General features: G+C 31.2%; 5 protein-coding genes across 8 annotated transcripts; 3 read left to right on the plus strand and 2 right to left on the minus strand.

The window, feature by feature from the left end:
- Positions 1 to 2: 2 nt before the first annotated feature.
- Positions 3 to 989, minus strand: LOC128884532 (probable 28S ribosomal protein S6, mitochondrial). Its single transcript, XM_054137961.1, has 4 exons — positions 817 to 989; positions 542 to 681; positions 255 to 422; positions 3 to 182 (listed from the first exon to the last, which is right to left on the minus strand). The coding sequence occupies exons 1-4, from the start codon at positions 859 to 861 to the stop codon at positions 80 to 82; spliced, it is 456 nt and encodes a 151-aa protein (XP_053993936.1). The 5' UTR covers positions 862 to 989; the 3' UTR covers positions 3 to 79.
- Positions 990 to 1122: 133 nt separating this feature from the next.
- On the plus strand, positions 1123 to 2234 carry LOC128884529 (iron-sulfur cluster co-chaperone protein HscB-like). The gene is made up of 3 exons (XM_054137957.1): positions 1123 to 1691; positions 1766 to 2018; positions 2096 to 2234. The coding sequence occupies exons 1-3, from the start codon at positions 1319 to 1321 to the stop codon at positions 2223 to 2225; spliced, it is 756 nt and encodes a 251-aa protein (XP_053993932.1). The 5' UTR covers positions 1123 to 1318; the 3' UTR covers positions 2226 to 2234.
- Positions 2235 to 2449: 215 nt separating this feature from the next.
- LOC128884531 (adenylate kinase isoenzyme 6) lies at positions 2450 to 3307 on the minus strand. Of its 2 annotated transcripts, none has more exons than XM_054137959.1 (3): positions 3128 to 3307; positions 2866 to 3017; positions 2450 to 2795 (listed from the first exon to the last, which is right to left on the minus strand). In XM_054137959.1, the coding sequence occupies exons 1-3, from the start codon at positions 3168 to 3170 to the stop codon at positions 2454 to 2456; spliced, it is 537 nt and encodes a 178-aa protein (XP_053993934.1). In that variant the 5' UTR covers positions 3171 to 3307; the 3' UTR covers positions 2450 to 2453. The 2 variants fall into 2 exon arrangements, with proteins under 2 accessions (XP_053993934.1, XP_053993935.1); XM_054137960.1 differs by having other exon boundaries at positions 3132 to 3270.
- A 427-nt stretch (positions 3308 to 3734) lies between these two features.
- LOC128884528 (maternal B9.10 protein-like) lies at positions 3735 to 9594 on the plus strand. Of its 3 annotated transcripts, none has more exons than XM_054137954.1 (3): positions 3735 to 3853; positions 4541 to 5235; positions 5358 to 9594. In XM_054137954.1, exons 2-3 carry the CDS (start codon positions 4798 to 4800, stop codon positions 5706 to 5708), a joined length of 789 nt encoding a protein of 262 aa, XP_053993929.1. In that variant the 5' UTR covers positions 3735 to 3853; positions 4541 to 4797; the 3' UTR covers positions 5709 to 9594. The 3 variants fall into 3 exon arrangements, with proteins under 3 accessions (XP_053993929.1, XP_053993930.1, XP_053993931.1); XM_054137955.1 differs by having other exon boundaries at positions 3750 to 3848; XM_054137956.1 differs by lacking the exon at positions 3735 to 3853 and adding an exon at positions 3856 to 3995.
- A 451-nt stretch (positions 9595 to 10045) lies between these two features.
- On the plus strand, positions 10046 to 17515 carry LOC128884527 (probable cyclin-dependent serine/threonine-protein kinase DDB_G0292550). Its single transcript, XM_054137952.1, has 4 exons — positions 10046 to 10467; positions 10756 to 11151; positions 11251 to 11334; positions 11427 to 17515. Exons 1-4 carry the CDS (start codon positions 10450 to 10452, stop codon positions 13521 to 13523), a joined length of 2595 nt encoding a protein of 864 aa, XP_053993927.1. The 5' UTR covers positions 10046 to 10449; the 3' UTR covers positions 13524 to 17515.
- The last annotated feature ends 995 nt before the right edge of the window (positions 17516 to 18510 follow it).

Consider the following 18510-nt stretch of genomic DNA (forward strand, 5'->3'; position numbering starts at 1 on the left):
AACTATTTTTAAATGCTTTATTTCTGAATGGCATATACAAAGTACTATATCATATGATAAATAACAATGAGTAATTCACTTATTTTAAGAAAGGATAATATTCAACACTGCCATAATTAAATTTCTGTTTTCGATTATTCTTTCGTTTTGCGGCCATATCTAATAACTTCAGTACACTAGGCCTGTAAAAGAGAAAAGTAGAGGGATCTTCCAACTGTTATTTAATAAGTACCTTTTCTTAAAAAGATAATTACCTGTAAGGTGCAGGTAATAGTTCTTCATGTAATGTGCATACTAGATCCTCTGGATGAGGTGGAGTTTGTATATATACATTGGATCTAATAATATCTATGTCTCTCTTAAATTCATCACGCACATTGTGTAATGTTGATGGTGGAATATCAAAGCAAATAAGAAACTGACTAAAAATACATAACATAGCTATAATATTCAACTTTTGTTAGCAATACATTCCTAATAGATAATCAATGTTAAATATACACAAAAATGATACTCAATTAACAGAAACAGATAACCTTACTGGGCTACTTTATAATGTTTTCCGTGACTCGACGCCTTCATGGGAAGTTCTCTTTCTCCCCAATTTTCAATTTTCCTAATAAAACCACCTGTTTCGAATATTGCATTTGTCACTCTCTTTAAAGTGGCTACACATTCTGGCTGTAAAGAAATATATTTAATTTACAACTACTTAAAAATTTTAAGCAACGAATGATAAATAAACAGCAGTTTATAGGTTAAGTGCATTTTATGTAAAAGGTTAACTGTACAAAGAATTCAAATTTATTACGGTACCTGTTTCATGACTCGTAATAATAGTGGCATTTCATAAGTCGGCATGTTTGCGAATTGATTTGGATTTTGAAGAAATTAAAAAAACCACATTTATAACACAATTCCCTGTTAGAAGGTTAAGTCAGAACAATCATCCCAAAAGCAAATTTATGGGCACAGAAATGGTATTGGCAACATTCACTGCCTTCAGGCCAAGTTTGTAGTGAAAATAGTTCTCACTGCTGACATTAGATGGCAAATGGTTTAGCATACCATTGGCGCCATCGATGGAAAAACGCCCAAGTTTTTGCTTTTTCCCTATCCTATACTCTGTGCCAAAATAGTAATTGTTTTACGAAAGCAAGACCCAATTATCACATTGCACATTTGTTATCGAATAGTATTCTTCGTAAATAAACAACAACAACAACAACAACAACTTTATAACCTTGTTACAAGTCTACATAAATACACTGTTCTCAATGTTAACAAACTTATAGGTTATGATATATTCAAATAAAAAATGTTTATAAGAAGAATGCTCTTTAATCTTACAACAAAATATAACGTTTCGTATTTAAACTTAATAAATCAACAACGAAATTTATATTCGCTTTGTGAAGAAAAGTATTGTCTCCCTTCGTTAATTTTAACGAATGTATCACAATATTCGAGTGACAGCCCGTTAAAATGCTGGAACTGCAATTTTACCTATAAATCCGATCTATTTTGCTCAAAGTGTAAAGTTTTACAAGAAGCGCCGGAAAATATAACTTATTTCGATATAATAGGCATTCCACAAAGTTATGATGTACAAATCAAAGAAATTCAAAAGAAATACAAGGAACTTCAAAAATTATTGCATCCTGATAAATTCAGTAATAAGTCTGAGGCAAGTATATGGAATACTATGGAAATATTTCTGTTCGTATGAAGATTCATAATTTATTATTCTGTTTTCCATAGAAAGAGAAACAACTCTCTGAAAATTTATCATCATTGGTAAACAAAGCTTATAGTACATTATCTCATCCATTGAAAAGAGGGCTATATATGTTGAAATTAAATAACAGAACAATATCTGAAGAAACAGATAATATGAATGCAGAATTTTTAATGGAAATCATGGAAAAGAATGAGGAAATAGATGATGCATTAAATGATTATAAAAAAATTAAGAAATTGATGGACGAAAATGAGGCTATGTTAAATAATTTGTCGATGTAATACTTGCTCTTAATAAAAAAAAAGTAATGTATTGATTTATGTCATAAACTAATATGGATGTTCTTTTGTACAGGGAAATTTCGGATGCATTCAGGGAAAAAAATATGGAAAAAGCAGAAAATATTCTTATAAGAATGAAGTATTATGATAGCATACATACTAGAATAAAAAAGTTGAAACATGATTTAGGTATTGTAGAATGAATGTAAATGATTTCATAGTATATAAAACATTTGTGATTTAATTGTATGTCAATTTCAATGTATAAATATTTGTATTTAATATAAAAAGTGTGCTACTATTTAGCACTTTGTTACTTATAAATTATTTTAGATTCTGTATTAATATATTAACATTCTATCTCACTGTAAAGTGTGACTTGTAAAAGAAAGACAGCAGTATAAAATAATAACAAGGCTGACAAAATTGTCTTATTCCTGTTGATTATCTATTTTCCATTGTTCAATCCATTGGCATATTCTATTTACATTTTCCATAACTTCATTAATATTATTACTTGTCAGTTCATGAACAATTTCTTCTTTGTATGCTGATTTTGCCTCTTCCAAAATAGTTTGAAATATTTCACAGTCTATGTTATCTTCTAATTTTTTTCCTGTATAGCCTCGTTCCTTTAAACGATCATATAAAATTGTATTATTAGTCCTTAATACAAAAACAATGTCAAACCATCTCTCTGGGAAAAAATCAGCTCCATGATAATCAACAATTTTTCCACCTTCACACATAAGATTTTCCATCTGATCTAGTAACTATAATTAAAAAATATATGGTTCTTAAATTAATCAAAATTCTGGAATGTTTGGCAATAGAATTAGTTACCTTGTCTTCATCTAAAATAGGACACTGATATACTTCATCATATTCTTCTAAACATTTGTTTTCAATAGCAAACTTACTAACATCAATCCATTCTAATCCTGTTTTTTCAGATAAAAGGCCAGACATTAAACTTTTTCCTACTCCAGGTGTACCTGGAATTAAACACTTTTTCATGTAATCTGATATTGTTATTAAATGTATGATCTGAACATTGGTAATTGTTACTTCAATGGATCTGTATAATATTAAGTATCGCATTTACCTACTACTAAAATGTTCGGAGAATTTCTGTTCATGTTGATCATTTTCGAACAATTATACCTTGGTTCATAGAACTATTAGAATAAGTTAGTCACACATTGTAAACATTGTTAACAGATTTTTAGAGGTTAATTACAAAATTCGTGTAGTTCGTAACACGAGACAGTGATGCAGCGTTGCCAACAAATACAGAACGATTGCTCCTGACGCAAGTTAAAAAAACCCCTAAATTTTATTTAAAACCCCCCAAAATGTTTTCTTTATTTATTTATTACAGTTTCTCATAAATAAAGATATTTAATTTAAAATTTAGTTGAAAATAAATACGTATCGTTATGTGTAAAAATATAATCAATAAAAAAAGATCGATTACTTAAAAAAAAAATTGCAACTTGGGATTTGGAACCTGGTCATCGGCACAACATTCTACAATTTTTTTCATGGACACTAGATTGATTAAAAATATTTAACATTATCTTATTGTATCCCAACTACAAAAAAATGATTACACGTCGGCAGATATTGTTCAAAATTATTTTATCAAAGTCGTTTTACCTTCACTTGTAAAACTATAAATAAAAGCAACTGTCGGAGGTCTATATTTTTCTTCATACTTCATGGACATTGATGCAACGTAACACGTGTTGGGTCGAGTACGTTTATTTAAAGAGAGAGAAGACGTAGTAGTTTCACCAGAAACACGGAATTTTCGTCACTGATTCGTAAGGTCAATTTAACATTAGTATTAAATTTTTAAGTACATCGGGCGAAAGTACGGTTACAACAGAAGTGAAATATCATGATAAATAAATAATCACCAAAAATCCCAATTGTGGTATTTCAGGAACAATCGCTCACGGCACGACCTGGTACGACAAGAATGAGCTGGCATAATTCGTTGTACTCATTATTTCGAAACCATCGTTTCTCGATATTTAATATATTTTCCAACGGTGCCGTTTGCTTTGTTGCTGATTACTGATCAATTACTCCCAATGTAAACTAGATACCACTTCTGTTTCTCAACACGATTTACCTAACCTGCGTTATTATGATTTATAACCTAATTAATACCCATAACATATTGTTATCTAGTTTCATTATGAAATGAATTCAATCATTTTGAGTGTGTACATGTATATTAAGAATTTAATGCATCAAATCATCATGCATAATTTGATCAAAATATGCTTGTTTGAATGTTTGCATTAGCTTAGGCATTGAAAAAACAAACAAACAAGGTACTTGTAGATGATGTTGATAGATTAGATTAGACACAGATTTGGCTATGTAGAATGTGTGAAGACCCTTAAATATTATTTTATATTATTAAAATATTTAAAATGTAATTATAAATATTTGAATATATACAAATTGGAGATTCACTAACAATAGTTTTTCTGTTTAATTTCAGACGAAAATAATAGGGACAATTGGTACAAAATTTATATATACCAAAGACAAAACGAGATAGCATAGCAAAGGTTTCGCAAAATAAAAAGAAAGCACAATAGATCATAAAAGATTTAAGTATCGCAGCGGTGCAGAAGGGCTCTATGTGCTCCACATCAGCTTCAGCGAATGGTACTTTAGTTTTGAAAAATATTGTGTCAACGCATCAAAGGAGGAATTCAACTGCAAATTATAACCTTGGTATACAAAAGAGGCAAAATGCGCAACGAGATCACTGCAGCAGTACTATTCTTAGTACAGCTGATAGAAAAAAACGAAAAATTTAGTTCTGATCAATTGGAATGTTTCAAACGACGTTTGGTCGAATTACTGACGGAACGTTTTAAAAATCATTGGTTTCCTGATAAACCATTCAAAGGTCAAGGTTATCGTTGTATTCGTGTAAATGGTCATAATCGGAGGGATGCAACTTTGGAGAGTGCTGCTACAGCTGCTGGAGTTAAATACGAAGATCTGTCATTGCCAGTAGAATTAACACTTTGGGTTGATCCTAATGAGGTGTGCTGCCGATTTGGAGAAAGTAAAGGATCCTATTGCACACTTGCATCATTTGATGATAAAGAAAACACTGTACCAATTTTTCATGGAAGCGAGGAACGTGAAAATAAACAATCTGAGGGGCTGACTAAGATACAGGTTAATATGTGTTACATATATTTTAATTACGAATTATTACAGTAATAATTTTTGAAACTGTAAAATAATGATGCAAGTTGTGCAGGAAAGTTGGAGTAACAAAATCTGTTGTTTCTTTACAGAAATCCCCTTTGACCGCAAATGCAGAACAACAAAAATCGAAACCATTAAGCTCTGCTAATCAAAACCAACAGCATAGCAATAATGGTACAGGTAGGAGACGCAATTTGAACAGTCCTAGGCTACATATTAATAGAAATCGCACGTGGTTCGGTCACTCCTTCAGTATGGGTTATGGTCCTCACCCAATAAGTCATCCGTGGTATAACATTATGCCCCATCACTTTTTGGGTGGTCCATCACCACCTCCTTTTATGGGTCACCGTGGTAATAAGTGGATTCACCCACCCTCCTATCCTACAGGTCCTGCCCGTTTCCACCATTGGTCACCCAAAGCTGCTCTTAAAGTATAAACAAACCCTCTTTATGAGAATAGTTAAAAAATCTGTTCCTTCATATACAAAAGAAAAGTATAAAATTGTTTTGTCGATTAAAAAATTTTATATTTCTATCTAAAAATAAATAATATTAGTAAAATAATATTGTAATATGAATTGTATATTATTGTTTGCATTACACTCGTGAAAAATTGAATATTACCGTTTTTATATTAGGAACAGATTTATTAACGTTTCTGTGACGAAAATTATCCATTTTGTAATTACAAATGACCTTGTTCGAATTACGACTAAGGCTTACGATTTTTTATGATGAGAAATGTTGCATTATTACATGTTATATATAAATAATTAATTGGATGATAGATGTTTAATTCCGGATGCAAGGTTGCTTGTAAAATATTAGATTAGTGTGAATTTAACTAGAACGAATTAAGTCATTGATATGTGAGACATAAAAATGAATGTTATACCACTTGTGACACTTTTTCTGATTAATCCTCGTAAAAAGGATTTAATAAATGATAGGTCGCACATATTTCAGAAGGGAGCAGTATTGATTTTAAGCGGGTTTCCAAAATTAAATACAATTGCTCATTAAATTGAACGTAATGAATTTTAATGCCTTCATAGGCGATCTCAGTTCATTAGTAAATATTTCATGTATCAAATTCTATAATGTAATAAAAAGAGAGAGTTTTGAATAACTTTTTCTTTGGTGTATATATAAAGTATATTCATAATGATTAGAGCTTCAAAATTTTCTTCACTTTTTAATATTGTTATAGTACAATACAGAGATATAAGAAATTTAGCCATGTAACCTGCTAATTTGTTGAGGTAATGATGTCCTACAACAATGTTGACAAACTATGTATATTTTGAAGTTCTAGTAACAATGATTTGAAAATGATCTTTGACAAGTTCAAATCAACAACTTTTTTTTATTGTACATGTGTATTATTATATTGCGTTAACGAGTAGGAAAACGATATCTTATTTGATTTCACAAGTTTGTGGTGCAGAGAAATTTATAATATTGTTGCTTCAAAAAAGCACACTGTACCTGTTACATAAACATACTGCCTCCATAGAAATTCTATAGCTAATCAATTATACTAGAATATTACTAAAAAGTGCATGAATTTCATGGTTAATGTGCAGTTACAAACTTTTTATTTTAATTATGCTCAACGTGAAGATAAATTAAGCTTATGTTTTCAAATGAAACTAATGAAATTTAGCATTTAAGAATATATATCATTGATGTTGGTAGTTCTATAGCACATTGGAGTTGAAATTTTAATTCTGTCATACTAATGCTAATGTCATGTACATTCAATTCTGTATATTGTAGACAATTTATAACATCACAGTAATTTATACCTACTTAAACTATTTCTTCTTGCTTTGTTAACACGTACGTATGCGCCTTATCTGTATTCGGGACTTAGATATGTCCGAAGGTTTCAGAAAACAAATAATACAAATACAGGTCTTCAATTGTCATTTTATATAATATTTGGAGTGTGGAAAGTTAATTTGTTAGTATTTTCATATGTCATTGTTTACTATATAAAAATATACTTTATATAAAAACATGTATCGCAATTAGCAATGAAACAGTTTTTTTTTTTATTAATATATTTTAATAATTTCCATTACTTGTTTCCTGAATCTTTCGCTCACGCAACACGAATGTTTTAGTATTGTTAGTGCCTAAAATGTGCAATTTCTTTAATTTTTATAATAACATAGACTTACTCATAAAAGTAACTACCACTTTATATGCGTGAGAATTTAACGTGAGAGTTACTTTTAAGAATTACGTTCATGCAAGTATGTTATCGTTTCATTGGCGCGGAAAATATTAATTCTTATGAAAGATATATAGTATGCAGTATATTTTAATGACACATAACTAATTTATTTGGTTGAAATATTTTAAAAATTTTTCAGTTAATGTTTCAGCGCATTAAAATTAACGACAATGTGACAAATTTTTATTGAATGGCATAAGTGTTACCACCTGTTAGATATATTTATACATATATAATGAGAATTTTACTATCTCTAATACAAATTGGAATATTGTTGTCACTAGATAAACTTAGTGTCTTTAGATAAATTTCTAAAACTATAACCAGCTACAACATAAATATTATTGAATGGACTGTATTAGAGAAAATTTTAATCAAAGATATAGAATAAATTTGCAATTTTCATGTTTCACGTTTAGAATTATTTAATGTATGCGTGAAACTTGCTCTATTATATATAATTTTTGTGTTCAATTTGTTGAAACTTATTCAGGAGTCATTTTGTTATAAAAGATATGAAAATTCTATATGAATATAGATATTATAGTGTATATGTAGAATTAAGCAATGTTGCATTCGGACATATTCTTTTATTAATAAATATGATGCTCAACATTTGAAATGTTCCAAACTTTTTAATTGTGTTCATATATAAAAAAAAGAAAGAAATGTTTTATGCTCCATACAATAACATTTTCACACAATCGAAAATGTTCAGGAACAATTTTTTTATAAGGAATCTATATTCGAATATCATGTGATAAAGTACATAGTATTTAATGAACCTCTGCATACTTGATGAACAAAATTACATAAAACTTCAGACAAAAAATATATTCTCTTTTATACAAAACATTCTTTTATACCTGTAATTTCTTAAATACGATAGATAGATGTTAAAATTTATAAGTGAATATAGTGCTTCGGTGCGGGAAATTAGCGTCTTTTACATAATTTTTAAAAATTATAGAAACAAGTTTAGATAATATTCAAGGAGAAATTAAGATTTTAATTTTCAATTTAAGTGTAGTTTTTTTTCTTTTTTATGACCAATATGTAGTCAAAATTTTAATATTTCATTATTGTAAATTCTCTTGTTATGATTGTACTTTACAGTCATGTAAAAGAACAATTTATGAAAAGAAAAGCAAATTTGTATTGGGGAAAATTTCATAGTACATTATCTTAATGTTTGGATCATTTCGATTGTAGGGTAAGGCACTATATAAGCGTATACATATATTCTACCACTGCTGTGTCATATGTTATAAGAATATTTCATGCATAGTTATGCAATGATGACTATAATCCTGTTCTACAACCATACTGACCTTCGCATTTTTTCATAACTTCAAATATATATCTCTGTTCAGTACTTTGTTTCGTGTTATCCAATAAAAGATATATTACACATTCAAGCAAAATACTTATAAGTTATTATTGTAATTGTACGACCTCTTTACTTTTAGTATTATAATCAAAATTTATGAATTTACTAGTAATAATACAAGTATAAATCAAATTTTAACGCATATTAGGAGAATTCATACCTGTACTATAAATCAAAGAAGTCTTAATAAAACCATATTATTGGTTAATGATTATTAATTCATTTTTAAAATATATGTATATTTTTTATTCGATAAATTTGATTATTATCGCGTATAAGTAACGGAACTCAATTGTACACACACAAACATGTTGTTTGTAGTTTCGTATATAAATCTTTTAAATTATATGAAATAGAAATGCGAATAGAATATTTCATGTATTAATGTTCGATAGTTTACATCTTTACACAGAGGTATTTAGAAGTAAAACTATTCGAAAGTTCGAGTAGCAACTTCTCCGCAATTCATTCTCATTAATTCGCGATTTATGTTTATTGTAAGTTTCAAATCATTCGATGTATTTCCTTGTAAATGAAACACAATCTTATAAAGTAAACAATTTCCTGAGTATTAAATACACATTGCGAACTTATAATTATCGTTGTATTAACATCATTAACAGTTTTATGATTACAAACATAATGTATGGGATATAACACATACTTAATAAATATTTCTGCAAATCAAGATCTATCAATTTGTCTTCAATTTATTTTATCCTCGACTCTTATTTTGAAAATTGAGATTAATATTAAATTTAAACTATGGTGTTTATAGAAAGAAATTATTTAAGTTTCGTATTCTTGCCTTACTAATTGGAAGCTTCTGAAATTAGGTTCCTGTTGCGGTTATTCTTGTTTAATCGTCTTCATTGTTTATGTTACTACAATGTTTTACGTTCGATAGATTTATAAACAATTTTATTTACCTAGACACGACCGATAATTAAAAGTTTGTGTCGCCTTCTATCATTTTTGCCGCGGAAAGCTGACAGATAACATGAGAACACGTCGATGTCCAATACGAGTTGCAGTCATTTTTCATTGGTCATGCTCGAGTACTGTATTAAGTACGATTTTCATTATCATATATAGTATATAGTATATGAACATTTATGTTCAAACTCTTTTTTCTTACTCGACAAATGTTTTTTTTTCTCTTGGCGTGAATTTATGACACATCGAGGAAAATCGTGAAAGCTGTATACCACGACCTCGGTAGTAGATAAAAACGTCTGGTATGCAACTAGAACGTTGACGACCGAGTGTTGGACAAGTTAGATGTGTGGCAAACGACAGGGAAATTTGCAATTTGTCGTTTCATAGGTTTTTATCGCATACAATATAAAATTTTTATCGTAAACGTTATCGCGTACATTGTCCTTGTTGTTGGCAATGCTATGAGAAAATAAATTGCGCCGAAACGTGCACAAACAGTCCATATTTCTATACAAAGCGAACGATAGGGTTATGAGGCTCCAATTTCGAAGTCTCGCTATTCGTAAATATTTTTTCAGTGTTTTCAATATAATTTCTATACTACGCGATGGCTGAAAAATGTAAGGTATGTAAGTGCATCAAGATTGTACGCTTATCATGCGGAAAAAAGCTTTGCGTTCAAATAAAAAAGTTAGAATATAAAAAATTGAGAAATAAAAAGTAAGAGTAGTTTATTTCATGGAATTTAGCGAAGTTTAATCCGCTGATAAAATAAAAGACGTTAGCTGCAAGTTAATGCATCAATGTTAATACATTGTCACAATAATTTTAATCTTTAACCTCTCCAATTGACTGTAATTGCATCTTTTACCATATGTGAAAGTTACTTATTGTAGATGCATTTTTATTTTAGGTATGTGGGTGTACATGCACAAACTGCACTCAAAAAGATCAACAGCACAATGACATGCATCTGCATGTAGAAATAGAAAATTTGCGCCAACATTTGATGGAAAGGGATAATCACATTGCGACAATGGAGACACAGTTTTTGAATGAGGCTGATAAATTTCCAAATGGAGAATTGGCTTCAATGAAGGAGGAACTTTTAATTTGGCAAGATAAATATTCAAGATTACACGAGGCTCATAAACGCATTCAGAAAGTAAATCAAAATCTTGAGGATAAATTATTGAGGATTGTAGATAAATGTGAAACAGAGAAAAGTGCATTCACCAAGGATATCGCGACTTTATCCCACAGATTGGCTGATGCAAATTATACGATACATCGTTTGACACAAGATAATGTACGTTCAAAGTATAAACATACATAAATTTTCTCAAATTGAATCATAGATAAATAATAATTTATGAACATATTTTACAAAGAATATTTTTTATTTCAGGAAAAGTATAGAAACGATGTAAATTTGGCAATACAACTTCTTCAGTGTAAACCTTCCAACTTTGTTGGTCAAAAATATGATACTGTAAGTAGTTGTATGTATAATATGCTGTACTGTATTTATTCCTGTTATTTGTATGATAAAAATTGTTCCAATAGTAGCTATTGTTTTTCTAGTTACCTACCGAAGTACAGGCAAAAGTTAGAACATATGTTGCACAAAAGAAACGAACAAATGATGCTCCTCCTGATGTCAAAAGTATTACAGTGCCAATTTCAACGTTTCCTCCAACAGCAATGGTATATAATATAACTAAGCCTATGCTTGACAAACATAGCGACGATGACAGCGACGAATCAAAGCCGCCGGTAGATGTTGTTTCAGCCGCAATAATGGCCAAAGTTTTGGAAGACCGGGAGAAAGAACGGATATTCTCCAAGCATTGTGATACGTGTACTTGTCATAGGAGCATTTTGATGGTCGACGCTGAAACTCAAACTAACGTGCAAGATGTTTTTTCTTGTAACGAATGTGCTACCAAGTATGCAGAAAATACAGAAAAATGTTCGGATAATATGAAAAGTACCGATAAAACTTACCAAAATAAAGAAAGTCAAAATTCTATGTTACACGTGGCTTACCACGAGGTGAATGAAAATGTTAGTAACAATAAAATGCAATATCAGAACAATTGTACAAAGACTACTAGCAGTCAACATTTATGCACAAAAGATAAGTTTTTAACTAGAAACGGTAAAGTCTTGGAGAGCGTGAAGGAAGATGTTCGTGTTAGTGTCAATACGAAAGCTAATTTAAATAAAAAAAACTCGTTGCGTCGTAGTGATATGCAAATTCAAAGCGCTTTTCAAAATCAGAGCGCAAACATGACGAAACACGTAACCTCTCAAAATATTGGTAACACGTGTATGAATAGCAAAACGAATGCTGATAAGGGAAAACAGGTGAAACCGTATAAAAAATGCGAATCACAAATCGATAATACATTGAATCCAAATCACTGGAATACATTGGAGAAGAAGTCCTCTAACCATAGTCATATAGTTCCTGAAAATTCTAACAGTTACTTTGATGGAAAAGAACAGAGTCCAATTGATATTATTAATGATAGACTGTGGAAAAACGAATGGACGAAATTAAAATTGCAAGCTAATAAAGACACTAAAATAATAGATAAAGTCTGCGGGGATATCGAAATTGACATTATCAACGATAGGGTGTGGAAGAACGATAGATCAGCAGAGGAAACTCACCTCCCAGCACAATTAACTTTTATAGAAGTAAAAAACATAGATAACAATTCAAACCAAAATGATTCCGGACTAATGGAAGTGGCGACTAGTCCAAGTTTTAGTAGCGATAGTATAGTAATTTCAACTTCCGATCCTTCTAGCAGTTCTAGCGATGTTGTTCGTTCACTTAGCGGAACGAATTTGCACAACGTTGGTAATTCAAAATCCAGTAGCCAAAATCGAATAACTGGTCCGAGAAATTGTCTCGTGAGAGTCACGCCTGGATCGAAAAATATTCTTTTAGATAATGCTGGCCATTATAAAACTGTATTATACACTAGTGGAAATAACAAACCAAATACTGCTTTAGTTCACTCGAAAAAATTATCGCGATCCGGATCCGAAAGATCAGTTTCGACCAGTAGCGAGGAAAGCTGTCCGATCTTGCTACACGACAATAATCAATTACAAAGAGTAGCCGAATGGGTTCAGTCATCGGTGCACATGGATAATTCTGTGTCGAATTACACGAAATTAAAGCCTAATGAAAATATAATGAACCAGAGATCGTTAATGTATTTGAATGAGCAACAATTGAAGTCGAAACTGTTCGTAGACGCTCGAAGATTGCATGATAATACTCAAGAAAAAAAGTGCGGGGATTTAATAGTACACGTTCACAACCTTGGCGAGGGAAATTTAAATAACGATGTAAATAATTTTCCAACAAATGTAAATAACGTTGAACCAGACAAGGAAAAAGATTTAATATCTTTCGATGTTCCGAACGAGGAGGAGAAGGACGTGCCCAAAGCTTCCAACAAAATTGACATCACCGATATCGATTACGAAGTAAAAATCACTAAAGAAATGGAAGAAACTTACCTAAAACTTGCCGCAAGTTTAGATCATGTCACGTTAGACTTACCACGTACGAATAGCGCGGACTTAACGATTGAAAAGTATAGAAAAGATCATAGAAAACTTCAAAGGAGCCTTGAGAAGGCGGGATCAAAAATGTAAAGTATTACGGCAAATATTTCAGAAGATTATTAGTACTATCACAGCAGGGAGTTCCTTTAAAGATAACAGAGCGTTATTTTTTGTAACTATATGAAACTAAGGCTGTACCAAGATCAGTAGCTTAGGAGAAAACATTCTATACACCACTGCAGACATAGGATTATATTTATTTAATTTGTATAGTTATTGTTAGCGTTGCAGCTTTATTGCCTGGTGGATGAGATTCGGTTGTGCGGCAGTCGCGGAATGTTGTTGGTATGTAATTATTTAGTGATTACAATATCAATTCTCTTATAGCTAATATGTCTAATCTAATTGAAAACAAATCTCGAGATTAATTAAATATTTATTAAATTCTTTGAATGTTGAAACGATGAGGAGCTATTTAACAAATGATACGAGAGATACTAGTTATTTTATTTTCATTTTTTCGATCCTTCATAGTTTTTGTCGAACCATTTCTATATCGAAAAATAACCCAATTAAATTAGACGACGAAACTTTTATTCTTGTTACTGCGATTAAATATTATAGAACGAATTGCGTTCGCGTGTATTGAAATGTGACAATATTTAAGATTCGTTGTCGAATGTTAATAGTTATGTTCGCGATACATTAGTGCGTGCTACTTCCAATCAGTGATGGGCAGAATTTTATTCGAATAATCTATTCAATGAAACAGTTGTTCATTTAACGTGAAAGATAATCTGATTTTGTAACTTAGATTGTAATTTTTTTCAGACAAATAGCGAAGCAAAACTTGTTTCATTCATTATACGAGTTTTTTTTTTTTTATATAAATAAGAATTTTGTCCATCTCTGCTTCCAATTAGGGCAACGCCGTAAAGTGTTAGCGTTGCAAAACAAGATTCTTCGAACTGATTTAATACGAGGAACACTGATAACTGTATCGAGACAGCGTTAACGCGTAAAATTCAAAATTTTATTTAACGGTTGTCGCAGACGTAGCGATAGAACGGATAATATATATTTTCCTTGCGTGCTCGAGCAGATATGGCAAGATATAGCGGTGACAATATTAATAGTTCATATAATTATTAAGGTGTATCTGTGGAACAACGTTTCAAGGAACTTGGTCGCGTACGCGCAAAGCAGAATATTTATGAGAAACGCTCGTTCTCCACCGAGAAATGTCTACAATAAAAATTACTATCGTGCAAAGATCATTATCTGTGTTAAAGAATACTTACGGTACCAAAGTTGAAAGCAATCGTTGCAAAGTTAATACGTTTAGTACTTATTTAATGGTCCGCTTTAATCGATGTATCATAGTATAATTATCGTTCACTTTCATTTGCATGTTTCCTTACACACGAAGAGAAGATAAAAAGAAATGTACTTAGGTGGATCTTCGCCTCATTTTCGATTAGTCGGTCTAAACTGCTGGATTATAACGTGGCTGATTCTTTCGTTACAGAAAGTGTATACTAATAGGAAGGGATTGAAGGTTACAGATTTTACGTCTACAATCAAAATTCGGGATTAATTTATTTAATTACAGTAATTCCCGTTTTCAAATGATAAAATCGGGACAGTTGTTTAACTTGAAAGTGGGATAGGTAGCAGTGTTTAGCTCGAGTTGAGGCTCAACCTTTCATGAACCGTCCGATTAGGAAAGTGAAAACGAGAGAGATACATTCTCTTTGGTGATTGAAACTTGATGATTCTCGTTCTGAATAGATATAAATAGCGACGAGATGATTTTTGTACTTGAGTTTAGTATATAAAGTATCACTTGAAAGCGGAAATTACTGATTGACGTAGTAAATCTATTTCGTCATAATTTTTTAGATAACTTCATTTGAGGCAAGACATATTTTTTAATCGATCTTTGAGCGTTGTAATAGGTTCTTGAAAGGGGTAAATCAGTGCTGTCCCCTGTCTATATGCCATATTACATTTGTATAAACAATAATACAATGCCATCAACACTCCAGTACGATGATGTTATTGGAATAGGAATAGAGGAATTTGACACAGAGTTGGGCATATTTTTACCAAGATAACGTTTAACGTTCTATATAAATAAACTTTCCTTTATTTGACAGACGGACAATGCGTATAACTATTATTTAGATAATTGAACTCAATACAATTCTATATAATTACCCAACTAAACAGTTTGGGTTAATAACCATGTCCTTTTCGAAGTCGGTTAATTATCCAAATAAAATAGTGGAATATTTATCTAGATAAAAATTTGTTGGAAGTTATTCGAGTGATGCTTAACTCTGGTCGGACAGCACTGCGCTGAATAAACTTGCTGATCTTGGAGTTTCTTTTATCAACAATTTTTCTGACCCTGCAATAATCCATTTCGATGCTTGCTGGAAAGGGTGCAAAACAATCGTTGCCCTCTGAGTTTGGATTCATGCAATAGAAAAGCTCTGTGTTACGTGGATATCACGGTGACGCAGCGATCGAACAAGGACGCGTGTTTTAATTAAAAGTAATCATCGTTAAAAAAGTAACCAAATGAAATTAATTAAAGGTAACCGTCGTTTCGAAGATAATGTTCGAGCCGTACGTGTAAATACATATTATATACGCATATGCATATACAAGGATGAATAGCTGATCGCTCGAGATATAAGCGTATGCGAATGTTCTCTTGCGTTCAAGACGAAGGACGAAGGTTGGAAAGATGACGTAATTTTGGGCTGTTTATATACATATATGCGAAACAATTGGAAGACTCTGGTGCAAGAATTGGTCATCGCCATCTTTTAATAATTTCTTTCTTGCGCCACAGGCTTCAATTATCTCTCAGTTTCCAAACCCAATTGATTTTTGTCGCATCGTTCAATCTAAGGCGTCTTATCTTACGAATATTAACCCTTTGCACTCCGCAAGCACATATAATGTGCACTACGTCTCGGTTCAAATTTAATTATGGTAACATAAAGTGAATTAACGAAATAAATGAATAAAATTAATATTATGAAACTTCAACGAGACTCCATAAAATTGCCTCGAAGTTGCTAGTCATTTAAACGAAACAATATTCTTAGAGTGCAAATGGTTAAGTGGGTGGTTTGGTTTGAAGAACGCAAATTTATATTTTCTTTGTGTATTTAGTTTTAAGAAAGGGCTAGATTTTTTTTATATCAAATTTTGTAAACGTATGTGTATTTTGCCTGTTTTAAGGATATGGATAAATTTTTTTTAATTTGTGATTGTTCAGTCTCGAGTTAAACATTGTTGCACCGAAAGATACAAAAGAAGACTATTTAATGGCGTCCATGAGTAACACTTAAACAAATTTTTTGTCAGTTGTTTGAGTTTTTATATGTGTATTAGTTTGAAAAATGTCAGTTTTAATAAAGTGCAACAAATAAAATATTTAGAATAATTTCTCGAATTTTGACAATCAACAAAACGATAAAAAAAGAATCGATTTTTTCAAAATTCCAGACCAGGCTACCCTCTTCGTTAAGGAGTTATACAAGTCATCGATTCATCGATGCGCAAGTTATGAATATACAGGGTGCATACAAATATTTGCCATGATATTTAAAGCATTTGAATTGATGAAGATTTGTATGAGAAAATTAAATTCATCTCGGTTGCAACGTTCAAATTTTAATTCTAAAGGACAAAGTTATTGGAATTTTGGTTTAGATTAATTTTACCTTCTATGTTAAACATAACTTCCTTAATGTCCTTCGAATAAAAATAAATCTTATTGCGGGATTTATTAATAAATCTTCATCGATCCAAATGTGTAGATTTATCCATGAACGCTGTAACGAATACTATATCTACGCCCTGTAGATATAAAGAGCAATGAACAATATCCATTTAGAATAAAACTTCGAAGTATATATTCCCGTCATTTTCAATATGCTTCTGAGGAAACGGTGCCCTCTGAATCTGCCGTCTACAAAGCAATCGGTGAATGGAAATTGTTTTGGCAAATTTCACATTCGAAACTGTAATCAAAATTAAACAATTATGTAGTTATATGATCTCATGCTTGTTAATTTTAATAATTAGTCTCCAGATCAGTCTTTACGAGTGACCAAATATTTTGAGGAAATCAGGGATTTAAACGATCGATTATTAATTATTTTCTAATACAATATTAAACATTACTATTAAAAAAAAAACTTTTTCTTTAAATCCAGGATTGCTTTAATTTTTTAACGAAAATGCTAAATTTTTTAAGACCTTTTGGTAGAGATTCCCTGTTCACTAAATATATTTCGTTGCTCGTAAAGACGAATAAAGAGATTAAATTTCCTAGTTACACAGTCTCGACGAAGGGAGGATGGCAACAGAATTCGCAACGTGTGAAAATAAATTGGCACAGAGTTTGCACAACGTGTATCGACGTAAGTTGGTCGAGCAGAAGTTCACCAGGAGTTTTATCGATTAGATCATCAAAGATTTGCACCTGTCTCCGCGATTTTACACATCGATTCGTTTCACGATTGATGCCAAAAGAAGCGGAAGACAGAATGGGATCTTTGAATTTCTTAACTACCTCGTTGCATTCCTTAGTCTCTGATAAAGGGGGATTTCGCTGGATTTCCCAAACGTGCGAACGATTTCACGTTAAGGCGCGTTAATCTCGGCCAAGAGATTAATCGGAAACGGACTGATCGCTTTGGACTCGACACGGAACGATTTACACGTGTAACAGTTACCCATTTAACACGAAAAGAGGTGTAGCATATGTAAACGCGACAGTGATTGCTATGTAAACTGTACATATACAACCGAATAAAATGTGTTTAAAAGGGGACTGGCTGGTTTACTTCTGCTTCATAAGCTTCTGTGCTTTACAACGGTAAATTTAGCTTTTATTTCATTAACAATTTTGGTATATCTTCAATTTTATTTATTTATGTAGACTTTAAGTCCTTGTACTATGTTCTCAATTGTTTTTAGATTTTTTTATTTTGATTCCGCAGTGTTTGTCATGTTTTATAAAAAGACCACGAGTCATCTGTATTCATTGTAC

This window comes from Hylaeus volcanicus, chromosome 1 (genome assembly GCF_026283585.1).
Source record: "Hylaeus volcanicus isolate JK05 chromosome 1, UHH_iyHylVolc1.0_haploid, whole genome shotgun sequence".
NCBI classification, from domain to species: domain Eukaryota; kingdom Metazoa; phylum Arthropoda; class Insecta; order Hymenoptera; family Colletidae; genus Hylaeus; species Hylaeus volcanicus.

Excerpts from the sequence above, each read along its gene's own strand:
- LOC128884532 (XM_054137961.1), bottom strand. The coding sequence starts at position 861 with ATGCCGACTTATGAAATGCCACTATTATTACGAGTCATGAAACAG. Across the intron at positions 423-541 it reads AAACATTATAAAGTAGCCCA|TCAGTTTCTTATTTGCTTTG; the intron begins GTAAGGTTATCT and ends ATGTATTTTTAG. Across the intron at positions 183-254 it reads CTATTACCTGCACCTTACAG|GCCTAGTGTACTGAAGTTAT; the intron begins GTAATTATCTTT and ends TCTCTTTTACAG.
- LOC128884529 (XM_054137957.1), top strand. The coding sequence starts at position 1,319 with ATGTTTATAAGAAGAATGCTCTTTAATCTTACAACAAAATATAACGTT. Across the intron at positions 1,692-1,765 it reads CAGTAATAAGTCTGAGGCAA|AGAAACAACTCTCTGAAAAT; the intron begins GTATATGGAATA and ends TTCCATAGAAAG. Across the intron at positions 2,019-2,095 it reads ATGTTAAATAATTTGTCGAT|GGAAATTTCGGATGCATTCA; the intron begins GTAATACTTGCT and ends TCTTTTGTACAG.
- LOC128884531 (XM_054137959.1), bottom strand. The coding sequence starts at position 3,170 with ATGATCAACATGAACAGAAATTCTCCGAACATTTTAGTAGTAG. Across the intron at positions 3,018-3,127 it reads TCCGAACATTTTAGTAGTAG|GTACACCTGGAGTAGGAAAA; the intron begins GTAAATGCGATA and ends GTTTAATTCCAG. Across the intron at positions 2,796-2,865 it reads CTATTTTAGATGAAGACAAG|TTACTAGATCAGATGGAAAA; the intron begins GTAACTAATTCT and ends TTTTAATTATAG.
- LOC128884528 (XM_054137954.1), top strand. The coding sequence starts at position 4,798 with ATGCGCAACGAGATCACTGCAGCAGTACTATTCTTAGTACAGCTGATA. Across the intron at positions 5,236-5,357 it reads AGGGGCTGACTAAGATACAG|AAATCCCCTTTGACCGCAAA; the intron begins GTTAATATGTGT and ends GTTTCTTTACAG.
- LOC128884527 (XM_054137952.1), top strand. Across the intron at positions 11,152-11,250 it reads ATCGTTTGACACAAGATAAT|GAAAAGTATAGAAACGATGT; the intron begins GTACGTTCAAAG and ends TTTTTATTTCAG. Across the intron at positions 11,335-11,426 it reads TTGGTCAAAAATATGATACT|TTACCTACCGAAGTACAGGC; the intron begins GTAAGTAGTTGT and ends TTGTTTTTCTAG.